This window comes from Stegostoma tigrinum, chromosome 4 (genome assembly GCF_030684315.1).
Source record: "Stegostoma tigrinum isolate sSteTig4 chromosome 4, sSteTig4.hap1, whole genome shotgun sequence".
Classification (NCBI taxonomy): Eukaryota; Metazoa; Chordata; class Chondrichthyes; order Orectolobiformes; family Stegostomatidae; genus Stegostoma; species Stegostoma tigrinum.
The window spans coordinates 93,756,522-93,770,043 of NC_081357.1; the positions used below are offsets into that span (position 1 = coordinate 93,756,522).

The 13,522-nt window shown below is 39.6% G+C and overlaps 2 protein-coding genes across 4 annotated transcripts in view; one reads left to right on the top strand and one right to left on the bottom strand.

The window, feature by feature from the left end:
• lats1 (large tumor suppressor kinase 1) overlaps positions 1-10,694 on the top strand; it is a 35,754-nt gene extending 25,060 nt beyond the window's left edge. Inside the window, exons 6-8 of one of the 2 annotated variants that reach the window (XM_048530964.1) lie at positions 7,443-7,625; positions 8,570-8,676; positions 9,064-10,694. In XM_048530964.1, the coding sequence (XP_048386921.1) occupies positions 7,443-7,625; positions 8,570-8,676; positions 9,064-9,579 (806 nt within the window). In that variant the 3' untranslated portion in view covers positions 9,580-10,694. Of the gene's footprint in view, positions 1-1,574; positions 1,697-7,442; positions 7,626-8,569; positions 8,677-9,063 lie in introns of those variants that run through there. The other variant, XM_048530965.1, reaches the window with a different exon arrangement.
• A 1,065-nt stretch (positions 10,695-11,759) lies between these two features.
• ppil4 (peptidylprolyl isomerase (cyclophilin)-like 4) overlaps positions 11,760-13,522 on the bottom strand; it is a 32,222-nt gene continuing 30,459 nt past the window's right edge. For both annotated transcript variants that reach the window (XM_048530970.2, XM_048530969.2), the window contains exon 13: positions 11,760-12,711. In XM_048530970.2, the coding sequence (XP_048386927.1) occupies positions 12,502-12,711 (210 nt within the window). In that variant the 3' untranslated portion in view covers positions 11,760-12,501. The remainder of the gene's footprint in view (positions 12,712-13,522) is intronic.

Genomic DNA, 13,522 nt, shown 5'->3' on the forward strand with positions numbered 1-13,522 from the left:
AAATACTTCTTTAATATCTGTGTGTCTCCTGTGATTACACGCATAGGCGCCCTTGCTGATCATTAAGGGGCCCTGTTCTCCCTCTTGTAAGTCTTTTGTCTTTAATGTATTTGAATAATCCCTTTGGATTCTCCTTAACCTTATTTGCCAAAGCTGTCTTAAGTTCCCTTTTTGCACTCCTGAATTCCCTCTTAGCATACTCCTACTGCACATACGTGCTTCTACGGATTCTACTGTCTGTATCTGACATATGCCTCTTTCTTATTCTTGACCAAAACCTCAATTTCTATGGCCATTCAGCATTCCATACACCTATCAGCCTAGCCCTTCAATCTAACAGTAGCATACTATCTCTGGACTCTTATGTTATTTTTGAAAGCTTCCCATTTCCAGCTGAGCCTTTATCTACGAACAGCCTTTCACAATCAACTTTTGAAAGTTCTTGTCTAATACCGTCAAAATTGGCCTTCCTCTGATTTAGAACTTTAAATCATTAGAAGGTTATCAATTATATTGATATTCCTTTTATTCCACACAGTGCATGTAGCTGCTATTTGGATAGTGATTTCTTGCTGTTGTTCCGGTTCCATAAAATCCATTGTACCACCCATGCCAAGTTTTCCTTGCACTTCATCTATTGAACATAGGAGTTGGGATGTCATGTTGAGATTGTACAGGACGTTGCTGAGGCCACTTTTGGAGTACTGTGCAGTTCTGGTCAGGAAAGATATAATTACATTGCAGAAAAGATTTACAAGCATGTTACTGGGACTGGAAGGTCTGAGTTATAAGGAGAGGCTGGATAGGCTGGGACTTTTTTCCTTACAGTGTAGGAGCTTGAGGTTTTAATAAATCATAAGGGGCATAGATAAGGTGAATACCAAAGGTCTTTTCCCTAGGGTAGGGGGAATCTAAAACCTAAGGGCATAATTTTAAGGTGGGAAGAGAAAGATTTAAAAGGGACGTGAGGATCATCACACAGGGGGTGGTTCGTATGTGGAATGCATTACCAGAGGAAGTGGTAGCTGCAGGTACCCTTACTACATTTAAAACATATTTGGACAAATACAAGAGTAGAAAAGGTTTAGAGGGACATGGGCCAAATTCTGTCAAATGGGACTAATTTAGTTTGGGAAACCTGGTCAGCATGAACAAGTTGGACCGAAGGGTCTGTTTCTGTGCTGTCTGGCTCTGTGACTGTATTTACTAGGTAGAGTACTATGACATTGTGGCGTCATGTCGAAAGGCTAGCGTGCTTCCCCCAACTAGAATTTCTAACACCTGGGTGCACACGGCAGTGTTCAGTATATTTTCACATCTCTCAAACTGTTTGCCTCAGTATTTTTATCTGTGATTACTGGAAAGTGTATTCCATTGTTCTGATATGTTTAATTTTAGTTGGGGTCTACCTCAAAACGTCTTGAAACTTCTGCTGCACAAGTGAGGGATACTATCAACTTTGGTGAATTCCAATTTTCATTATTCTTGCCATCTTGTATGTCTATTTCTCATTGCTTTTGATTCATTTTCATTTTCTTCTGTCTTACACTTCTGTCTCTAAATATTTGAATCAGGGGAAGATGTAGGTCATCGAGCAGTGATGGGCCAGTGTAATTTTGGACAGTCCTCTCAAGGTTACCACAGCTATGATGAACCAACTGATGGCATCCATTGTTGAAAAAAATCTCTGGTTATGGTTTGTCTTTCCAGTTCTTTCTCTCTCTCTCTCTCTGTCTCACTTGTCTCTCTATAGTTAACTTGTTATTGTGTCTGCACCCTGAGGTAATAGCATAAATTATGGATTAAAATATTGGTTTTGACAGCACTGTAATGACCCCAGTCCACTGTTAAAATTAGACAAAAGCAAACTTTTAAGTAGAGTTAGGACTTTGAAATAATGATTTCATGTCATTGCTCCAACATCCTTCAATATTCCCTTTTTTTTCTACTATTCCTCCACCTGTTTGTTAACAACCACCGAATCTTGCTCCAGTTTTAAAATCTGTTAAACACACACTAATTTTAGTTCATCATCTGCTGTACACTTCAATTCAGAGCTGTGGCTTGGGCACCTATTCCTCTTCCAGTGCCTCCTAAACCTGTTCTTGTTTTAGTTCTCTTCTGGATGTTTGGTTCTTGGCTGAATCTCTGTCGTCTTTACTAGAATGCAGTCATAATCCATTGTAGCACTAATGCTGAATTCACAGGAAATAGGAGCCATTTGGCTCTTCAAGCCTGTTACATCATTCAGCATGATTGAAGCTGATAATCCAACCCGTTGCCCTGTTCCTGCTTTTTCCCTACAGCCTCTGATTCCTTTAGCCTTGAGAACAATGTCTTATCTTGTTCTTGAAAACAGTCGATGTTTTGGCTTTAACCACTTCCTGTGGCACAGATTACCACCTTTTGGGTGAAGAAATTTCTGCCCATCTCAGTCTAAATAGCATCCCATATTCATAGACTATGACCCTAGTTTCAGGAAAATACTACCTGAACACTGTATAGTCCTGTCAGAATATTATAGGTTTCCACAAGATCACTCTTATAAATTCCATTAAATATATCGTATTCAATCCAGTCTGTCTCCATACGTCAGTCCTGCTATCCCAAAAATCAGTCTGGTAAACCTTCATTGCGCTCTTCGTATGGCAAGAACACCCTTCCTCCGATAAAGCAACCAAAACTGCGTACATTTGTTCAGGTATGAGCTCACCAATACCTTGTACAATTGCAGCAAGACATCCCAGCTCCTGTATACGAATTCGCTCACCATGAAGGCCAGCATACCATTTACCTTCTTTACCACCTGCTGTACCTGCCTACTTTGAGCAATTTTCACCTTCCTGAATCATGCCAATCATGGCTTGGTTGATAGGTTCAGTTATCTCAGATTCACATTGTGAATTCAAGTCCCACTTCAGGATTCTGAGCACAGGTATAAAGTTGATGTTCCGTGTTGCACTTGAAGTGTCATCTTTCAAACAAGATGTCAGACTGAGGCCCTGGGTACACATGAAGAACCCATAACATTGGTTTGAGGAAGAATGTGGCATTTTCCTAGTGACCTGGCCGATACTTATTTCTCCACACACAGCACAAAATGGAGTCATTCAGCACTTATGGCAGAGGTTGAGAATTTGGAAAGTGCTATCATAGGAGCCTGGGTGATTTGTTGCATTAGATCTGGAAGATGGTGTGAACTGCAGCTACTGTGCCTCAGTTGTGAAGGGAGGTGAAAGGAGTATCAATCAAATGGGCTGCTTTGTAGACCATGAGAAGTGGGAACAGGAGTGTGCTGTTCGGCCCCTCAAGCCTGCACCTTCATTCAGTGGGACTGGGGTTGATCCAACATTATTTGCATCCCCTTTCCTGGTCTTTTCCTGTAATCCTTGATTCCCCTAATGAGCAAGAATCTATCCATTGCAACCTTAAATATGCACAGGGATTCTGTCCCTACATGTATGTGGTAAGAAGTTCCAAAAATACTCAACCCTCTAAGAGAAGAAATTCCTTCTTTTCCCCATCTTAAATTGGCACCCCTTAATTATGAGACTATGCCCTGTGGTCCTAGACTCTCCCATGAGGGGAACCATTACTTCAGTATATACCACATCAAGTCCCGTTAAAATCTTGTATGTTTCAATAAGATTGTGCCTCATTTTTCTAAATCCCACTGAGTAGAAGTCCCAACCTGTTTAGCCTGTGATGATAAGACATCCCTGTATATGAGGGATCATCCTGGTGAGCCTTCCCTGAACAGCCTCCAATGAAATTACCTCTTTCTTTAAATAGGACAATCAAAACTGCTCACAAAACTCCTAGATGTGGTCTCACCAGAACTTGTAAAGTTGCAGTAAGATGTCTCTGCTCTTGTACTTCAATCCCCTTTATCCTAGATTATATCAACTTTCTTGAGCTTATTGGAGGTGCACTCATCAAGGCAAGTCAAGAACGTTCTCGTGTCCTGCAGATGATAGCTAAGCAATTGGATAGATAGGAGGTGAGTTAGTTGCTGCGGAACTCCTAATGTCTGACCAGTAGCCACAGTACTTAAAAGGCTGGTTCCGTTCAGTTTCTGGTCGTTGTCACCCCTGGCATATTGTTGGTTGGGTGATTAAGTTACGATACTGCCATTGAACATCAAAAGAGGCAGTGGTTAGACCTTCTCTTGTTAGAAATGATCATTACCCGGCCGTTTGTTTTAATTCACTTGCAGGATGTAGGCATCACTGGTTGGGCTAGCATTCATTACCCATCCCTAATTGCTGCAAGGACAGTTGAGAGTTAACTATACTGCAGTAGCTGTAGAGTCACATTGTAGGCGTCATCAGGTGAGGATATGGTTTCTTTCCCTAAAGAACATTAGTGAACCGGATAGGATTTTCCTGACAATCAACAATGGTTTCATGGTCATCTTTAGATGTTTAATTCCAGACTTTTTATTGATTTCAGTTTCTAGTGTCTGCCATGGCAAGATTCCAACCAAGGTCCCCAGTCTGTTACCTAGATCTCTGATTTGCAGCCACAAAGCCATTGCCTCCCCGACACGGGGCACAAATGTTGCTTTTCCACATGAGGCCAAACCTGAATGTCATCCACATCATGCTGCTCCAGCACGTAAGGTGACCCAAATGGTGCAGAACATTGCAGTCATCAGCCTACATCCCACTTCTGATCTTAGGCCAAAGAAACAGTTATTGATGGGGCAGGGGGTGGCTTGGAGATATTATCACTAGACTATAATGTGGTGTGGACCCGGGTTCAAATCCCATTTTGGCAGATAGTGGAATTGATGGCAATGAAATCATTGTCAATCGTCAGAAAAATTTTTTGGGTAATTAGGAATGGGCAATAAATACTGGCCTAGCTAGCAACACCCACATCCTGTGAATAAATTTTTAAAAAAATGCTGAAGATGTTTGTACCTAGGACGCTACCCTGAGGAACTCAAGCAGAGATGATTGACCTTCAATAATATCAACATCTCCCTTAACGCTAGGTATGACTCCCAACAGGTAGAGAATTCTCCCTCGAATCTCACTGACTAGTTTTGCTAGGGCCATTTGAAACAAGACCCAATTAAATGCTATCTTGAAATCAAAGACAGTCACCTTACCTCTGGAGATATCTGCCTATTTTTGGACCAGGGACGTAATGACATCAGGAACCATTCAGCAATGGCAGAACCCACCCCAAGTGTCATTAGTAGATTAATTATTTGCAAATGTCACTTGATAGCATTATATCTGACACATGTGACCAGTAACGAATTAGAAAGATTTGAAGTGTTTTGTTGGGCCAATCTAATGCAGTAGAACTTGCATAAGTTCCCTAATCTGTAGACTGTAACTCATGTGGGATGGTGTAAATGTACATCACAACTGGGAAGGCAATGGCCTAGTAGTATAGTTGCTAGAGTATTAATCCACATCTCAGCTAATGTTCCAAGGACCCAGGTTTGAATCCTGCCATGGCAGATGATAGAATTTGAATTAAATGAAGATAACAAATCTGGAATTAGAGTAGACTGATGCCCATCAAACCATTGTCAATTGTTGGAAAAACCCAACTGGCTCACTAATGTCTTTCAAGGAAAGAAATATGCCGCCATCACCTGGTTTGGCCACAGGTGACTAGACCCTCACCAATGTTGTTGCTTCTAAACTAGCCTCTGAAACAGCCTAACAAACTATTCATTCAAGGGCACCGAGGAGTGGGCAATAAATGCTGGCCAGTCAGTGACACCCACATCCTACAGCTGAATAAATTAAAAAAAACTTCTCTCAGACTCTGCTCAGTCCTATTCTCAACCTCACACAAGAACACTTGGGGGAAAATATTCTAATTTTCTGAATTCTACTTGCAACAACCAAAATTGCACCCCTCAAACTGAAAAGGGCAAAAACAACATAGCAGGGCAAAGGTAGATTGCAAAACTGTTGCTGATGATAGCATGAAAATGGAGGAAATAGGAGAGCAGTGGAAGATTGAGGCAGGGATGTGGAAGGAAGAAATTTACAGTGCTAGGTAGGGGCACAGGGATTCGAGGATAAAAATCCACGCACCGAGAGTGTATTAGTCCACCAGGAGCAGGGTGATGGCAAATGAGATGTTTAAGAGAAAAGATTGATGAGTGAATTCAGGTGGTGATGGAAACTGGAGTATGGCAAAGAGTGTCTTAGTCACTGGAAGAGGTTATGTTTCAACACTTCGTATTTGGAAATAGACTGTTTGATGAGGCAATGTTTGTGTGGTGTGAAACTCTGTTGGAGATTGAGCTAGACTGGAATAAGTATCTAGGAAAGAATGACTGCAGGGAGGAAAGTGGTGACATGAGGTTTCTAGTTCAACATTGACCACTTCTATTAAAATGCAGTCCATTCAGCTCCTTGAGCCTGCTCTGACATTGCTGTATTACTGTGCAATCTTTTGATATCATTCACAACTAGAAATCAATGAATCTCCACCTTGACTGAGCTTCCACAGCCTTCCAGGGTAGATAATTCTAAAGATTCACCACACACTTGAGTGAAGAAGCTCTTCCTTGTGGGGGTCCTAAATAGCTTATCTTTTATTTAGAAACTGTGACCCTTGTTCTAGACCTGCAGCCAGGGGAAATATCCTTTCTGCATCTACTCTGTTCTGTCCCTTTAAGAACTTCATAACATTTCCATAAGATTTCCTTCCTTCCTTCTAAACCAGAGAAAACAGGCTCTGTTTCTTCAGTCTCTCCTAATTGGACAGTCCCACCCATAATCAGTCTAGTGAACCTCCGCTGTACTCCTTAGGCAAGGGGATTTAAACCTCTTACCAATATTCTGTGAAAAGGCGGACCTCTTCTTATACTTGCAGAACATCTCCCATTATAGCTGCCTAATTTTTCTCTGGTTAACTGTCCTATTTTCTGCAAAACCAGGTGTTTTTACCGAGCACATTGAAATCAATAGGTGACTGAAACCATTCCAGAGCTGCAGTTTTCCACAGTTTGCTGAGTTTATTAGGTCCAATCTGAGCTAGCCGTGATTACTTAACACAGAAATTCATTCACTGAATGTTAACCCCTGCTTTGCTACTTTTGATTTTCCCACTTATTCAATCCTGTCCTGATAATTTTCCCCTTGATTTGGCACCCCAGTTTCATGTAGATAATGACAGCAGGGGATCCAGTGTATCCAGCCATGATTATCAGTACCCTTCAGAGTGCAAAGCAGGAAAGTCACAAATGTATCCAGATCAAAAGAGTTACTTGTTTCATCCAAATGTGTTCCTACCAGCCTGATGACTGCTTGCTGGACTGTCCTCATAAATTGACCAAGTCTCTTGTAGGGACAGGTTACGAGTAATACGGGAGAAACATACAGAACAAAGACAAAATAAACTGTATTGCTATCTTCAGAAACAGTACTTGGCTGATTGTTGATGTGTTTACCCTTTGCACCCAGGTGACCATCCTCGGCAGGACAGCATGGATTTCAGTAATGAATGGGGTGATCCCAAGAGCTGTAAGTGTGCAGAGAGACTAAAGCCGTTGGAGCGCAGAGCAGCTCGACAACATCAACGCTGTCTGGCACATTCCCTAGTGGGCACACCAAATTATATTGCACCAGAGGTGTTACTCCGTACAGGTAAGGTTAATCATGTTAAAACCTACTTCTGGCCGAACATCTTGTCACCATCTTAGTATCTTCCCATGTGGCTTGGATACAAATTTATTGGGATGTTTTGCTATGTTAAAGGCAAGTAGAAACCATCTGTTCCTTCTACAACCCTATCATTATTTGTAGTTTGCTTCAGAAATGTCTCCCTTGCTGCTTGAACCAGTTAATTCTCCCTATTTCTGAAACAAATCTTCAAAAATTCTCTTTATTTATTGCAATATCCAAGGTAACAGAAAACTCCTAATTTATAAAATGAAGCTCGATTATTACCAGAGTGTTCAATGATATTGTTTACAGTACATTAAATCGTCATTCAATAAAACTGATCTTTACTGGTGTTCATGCTTCACATAAGCTTCGTCCTTATTGCACCTAACTCTAGTAATATCTCCTTTTTGTTTTTCCTCTTATACTTGTCTATTTGAGGGGGCGAATAGCCAACTATTCCTGTGTTCCTACTTTCATACCAAATTTAAAAACTCTGTAATGTCTCCAAAAAATGACAAGCAGAATGATGGTAATAAAATCCCTAAGAGCATGCATTCCCAATTACCAAACCACATTATATTTTTGACCAAAACAATCTTGGTTATCAAAATCTACCATACCTCTAAATAATAAACCTAATATCAAAAAACAGACCTGAATAGCAAAATATGATTTCAGGAGTAAATAGAATCCTTAGTGAACATCTTGATCTTCACAGTATATCCTGAAAGTTATTTATAATTTTATCCTGTTACAGGATTACAATAATACATCGTAATGATTGTCTTGTTATATCTGTACAAATGTTCTAACATGAACAAAAACAAATTACACGGGTCTTTAATAGAAGTTTGAATAAAAAAAAATAAGACTTTGGTTTTTGACTTCCGGGTAAAATGAGTAAAATCATTTGTACGTTATAGGTTACACCCAGCTGTGTGATTGGTGGAGTGTTGGTGTTATTCTTTATGAAATGTTAGTCGGACAGCCTCCTTTCTTGGCACAAACTCCGCTGGAAACACAGATCAAGGTAATTAATTAATTGTATTGATCTCACTTATTTGCTGTGATATGTTTCTTTACTTCTTTGAGTCAATTTAGAGGTACTAATTACCTTTTTTAAAAGAAACATTTATGCAAGTAGGGTAATACTGTCCTCCAAGCACAGCAGAAAATGGCTATTTTTCTAATTGTACCATCCCCACAGAGCTGCGTCTCCTGACAAACCTGGTTAACAGGTTCATAATAAAATGATCACCGGTAATGTAATCAGCTGGTACCAGCATGGAAGACAGTTTAGTCTTTAAAATGTCTTTAAACAAAATTGTAGAATTTTTAAAAATCCAGTATTTCAGCACTAATCTGAATAATTGAATGTTAAGATTTCTGATTTGAATTATTGCCCATTCTTACAAAGGTCATAAACTGGCAGACAACTCTTCACATCCCACCCCAGGCTAAACTTAGCCCAGAGGCATCTGATCTCATCATCAAGCTTTGTCGAGGTCCAGAAGATAGGCTTGGGAAGAATGGCACAGATGAAATAAAAGCCCATCCATTTTTCAGACTCATTGATTTCTCCAGTGACATCCGGCACCAATCTGCTCCGTACATGCCGAAGATTACACACCCAACAGATACGTCCAATTTTGATCCTGTGGATCCTGACAAGTTATGGAGCGATAGTAGCAATGGAGAAAGTGTCAATGACACACTCAATGGCTGGTACCAGAACGGGAAGCACCCAGAACACGCATTCTACGAGTTCACATTCCGGAGATTTTTTGATGATAATGGCTACCCTTACAGCTACCCTAAGCCATTGCAGTGTGATTATCTCAATACAGAAACACCTGAACATCAAGAAGAAAATAACAGAGAAAACATTGAAACGGGGAAAGGGAGTCAAAATAGAGAGCTGGTTTACGTATGAAGTGAAAAATCATTACTTTTCTTAAACAAGAGTGCCCCTCGTTTAATTCCCAGGGACAGATTTTAATTTTTATTCATGCTTTCAATTTTAGCTTAAGGGCTTACAGAAAGTTATATTTTGTAAGTATTAATTTATTTCTACATTGTAATTGAAGCCTGTAGCAGTTACACTTGAGTTAATAGAATGCTGGTTTGAGCACATAACACTAGAATTGAATTCAATTTCTTCATGTGATCAGTAGTCGATCAGAAAAATTGTAATTGACTTTCTTCTTCACTTACACTAAATCTTTATGATTACCTTAACTGCTCTGATGTTCTTGGAGAGCTTTATGTAGGTGAGTGCACAGTAGGTGCCTTTTTTCATTTATAAGTTTAAAGGAGTCATTTTGCGAGGCTGCAACCCCAGCAGAGAACCTTGCTTGAAGAGAATACAGCCCAAGGTGGGAATGCAGTGAAGTGGCTGACTCTATAACCTGCACTTTGAAACAGTAATGCTCTTTGTTGAAAGTGAGGATAGAGATTCAATAGTACAGGGCTAAATCTGTTTCTATTTAACAAGATGGCAAACTGGAGTGAATTTAGGGCTTTAACACTACAGGGCCCTACTGGGATGTGCATTCAGAGTGAGGGTAGGGTTATAATACCACAGGGCCTATTTTAGATACACTTCTAGTCAGCCTATTCAGTGATGTTATTACACACCTCCAGAGTAGATGGGACTTGAATCCAGGCCTATCGGCTCAGAGGGAGGGACAGTACCACTATGCCCCAAGACCCTACAAAGGGCCCATTTAATACTCTCATTGTGAATTGAGAGAGGTTACTTAACACATAGGACGCATTCTGTGGCTCATGCTCCTTTCCGGTCAAGTTGTCCTTGAGGTGTTGTGAACATATGTATCTGAAGCCTACAAAATGGTCTTTTATGCTGTGCCTTAAAACATCCTGCTTAGCTTTGACCAAATATGAAGAAATTAGTTTGACATACTTTATATGAAAATAATTTTCTTTTAGAAGTGTGTAGAACACAGGTTATTAGCTTTCTATTTTTTCTAATTTATGCATTGAATTTATTTATAAATTATACATGTATAAACATCTAATTTGACTTCCAATGACATTAAATCTAAGATCATTTTCAAAGTTAATTGTTTTGTAATCTGTTAACACAACTGGTTCATTTAAATCTAAACTGTTATCAATCTTGCACCACCACCTGCAAATTGCCTTTCAATTCCCTTCTTAACAGCACCATGGCCATACCTTCTCAAGGAGAATTAGGAATGGGAAGTACACGATGGATTTGCTGATAACACATAAGTAAGGTCATCAAATAAAATTGCTTCTTCAAGATTTAAAAGATAGGTATGATTGCCTTACATTTTATGGTAAGCGGTATCTACCACTACACGAGAATTCACCTCACAGGGCTGGTGAGATTTTTAAACTTCTAGTTGCAGCATGGCCTGCTGAAGGGAAAAATCGACAAGAAACACATTCTGGATGAAGCCACATCCTTGATCATGTCATTGAGTTGAAGATCCAATCATTCAAATCAGTCTTTTTATCAAAAGGTGGGTGTGTTTTATAAAGCACTTTGCAAAGTTTTTAATAACTTAAACAACTCCATTGAATTTTATTGTACCTATTTTTTTTAAAAAAAGTTAATTTAACTTGGTGGCCTTACCAGGCCACATTGCAGTTGCATGAGGTCAGAGCAGCAGATCTCCTTCACCAAAGAGCTTTTGTGAACCCAGATAGGCTTTTTACAGCCCTGCTGATTGTTGTCATGGTCACTGAGACTAGTTTTATATTCCAGATTTAGAAATTTAAGTTTCAACATCTGTAGCTTATCTGGTCTCCAGATAACTTGTTCAGCTACGTTACCACTACCCCCCACATTGATAAGTTAACCTGTTAGTCTGTCAATTTTAAATTTGGACACTCAAAACATATAGGTATGTATCTCCAAAAATAAGTTTAAGTTTGAGATGTCTAGAAAAATTAAGAAGAAGGGTTTGGAGAGGTTATGACTGCAAACAGCATGATTCCATAATGCAAGAAATTGAAGGATTTTGTGTTATTCTTGAATTTCATTTTTAAAAGATTATGATGGGTAAGGTGATGTTTTCAAAGGAAACTAAATTTTATAAACAAATTACAGGCCTGAGTAAATGGTTGAATATTGTCAAATGCATTTTTATTCAGAATAAGAACTCATAGTTAAGAGCATTTCAGTGACTTGGAGGTGGATGTTCTGAAGGCTTGTAACGAGTATGAAAAGAAGGGAAGACAGTTGTGATAATGAGTATTTACAAATTACCATCAGTGTTCTACTTAGTCTGTCATATTTACACATTTAATCTGTAGTCCTTCTTCAAAACAGGTTTAGCCAGTAATAGGTCTTGGCTTCAGATCATAAATGAAAATGACACCCCAGCACAGCATTGGGTTGGCAGTCTAAATTGTGCTGAAGTCCCTGAAATGGGACATTTTGACTCTCAAACCACTAACACCAGTCTTCACAATTTTCCTGTATTTGTACTCCCTTCCTCAGATACTAAGTGGGATTTATTTGAACTGACACCTAGTGATCTAACCACCATTTCTACCCTCATGAAGTGTCCAGTAAATGTATACAAAACAAACAAAGTGAAACATATTCAGTGCATATCCTGTCCTCAGCATCGTATTAAAAGCACATCAGCTCAGTCTTGACCCACTCACCAGAGGTGGAGTAAAGTGCATAATGAGTGCAAAGCTGCCAAGACTGTCGTGCAATTGCCAAAGCTGTAGAAAAGCAGTGCATGAGAACATTTTGGGTGTATGATTTATTACAATTTATAAATAAAAAGCATTTCAGTTACATTAAACCATTTCAAGTGCAAAATCCGGTTCCAGCTTCTACCTTACCCTCTCCCTATTTGGATTTTTTGGGACTTCTGTTCGTTCTTTCTCGATGTCTGGACTTCTTACTCCGATATCGCTTATGGTGATCTTTCTCTTGGGATCCACTCCTGCTCCGGCTGTGATATTGCTTCCGCTTTTTCTGATCTCTGTCTTTTTCTCTGCCATATTCATCGATGGGAGAAATGTTTCTGTGCTGTTTAGTTTCTTTGTCAGTTGTTGCCTATCAAGTCAAAAATAATTTTTCAGAAGATCCTCCAGTAACTAATGCATTGATAAAGTTAATCTGTCATTTTAAATTCATATGAAGTACATGCTACACACAACTGCTCAACATCCCTTTACTTCTTCATCTGTCTCTCTTTTAAATCTGCCTAATGTGTTTCAACATAAGCCCATCCTGTGCTTGCTACTTACTGTGTAGTCCCTGCCTTTTGCCTTGCTATAAATCCCTGTCATAACTGCTTCATTTCACTTTTTGTTCAACAACAGCCAGCAATAATGGAATTCTGAGAACAAAGCTAACAGCAGGCCAAAAGTACAATCAAAGCCTGAGAGGGCTAGACATAACAAGGTCCTTAAATTAACAAATGCACTGGCATGGAGGTGAGTAAATCACGAATTAATGCAAGTTGTGCTCATAATATCAAGCAGGTCCCTGGAATTTCCCCTCGTGCTTAAAGTACTGTGCACAGTTGTAGTCTCCATAAAATAACGAAGATAATGAGGGACCATGGATGGTGTGGAGAAAACTTCTCCCTCAGAAAAAGGGCCAAAGGGAGACTAATAGAGGTATTTTAAGATCATCTCTACCCTGTCAAATGCCTGTATAGGGATGATGTTTTCACTTCTGGAATAATTCAATGCTAGGAGCCTGTAAAATCTGGAATAGGCATATTGAAACAATAGCCCATTTCTGTGCTGCCTTTTCTATATTATTAGCACTCGGTGCTCCAAATAAGCATCATGTTCTTGAAACTGACCCAATAATGCATCGTCCCACAAACCACCATGTACTCTGTGGGAGGCTGCAA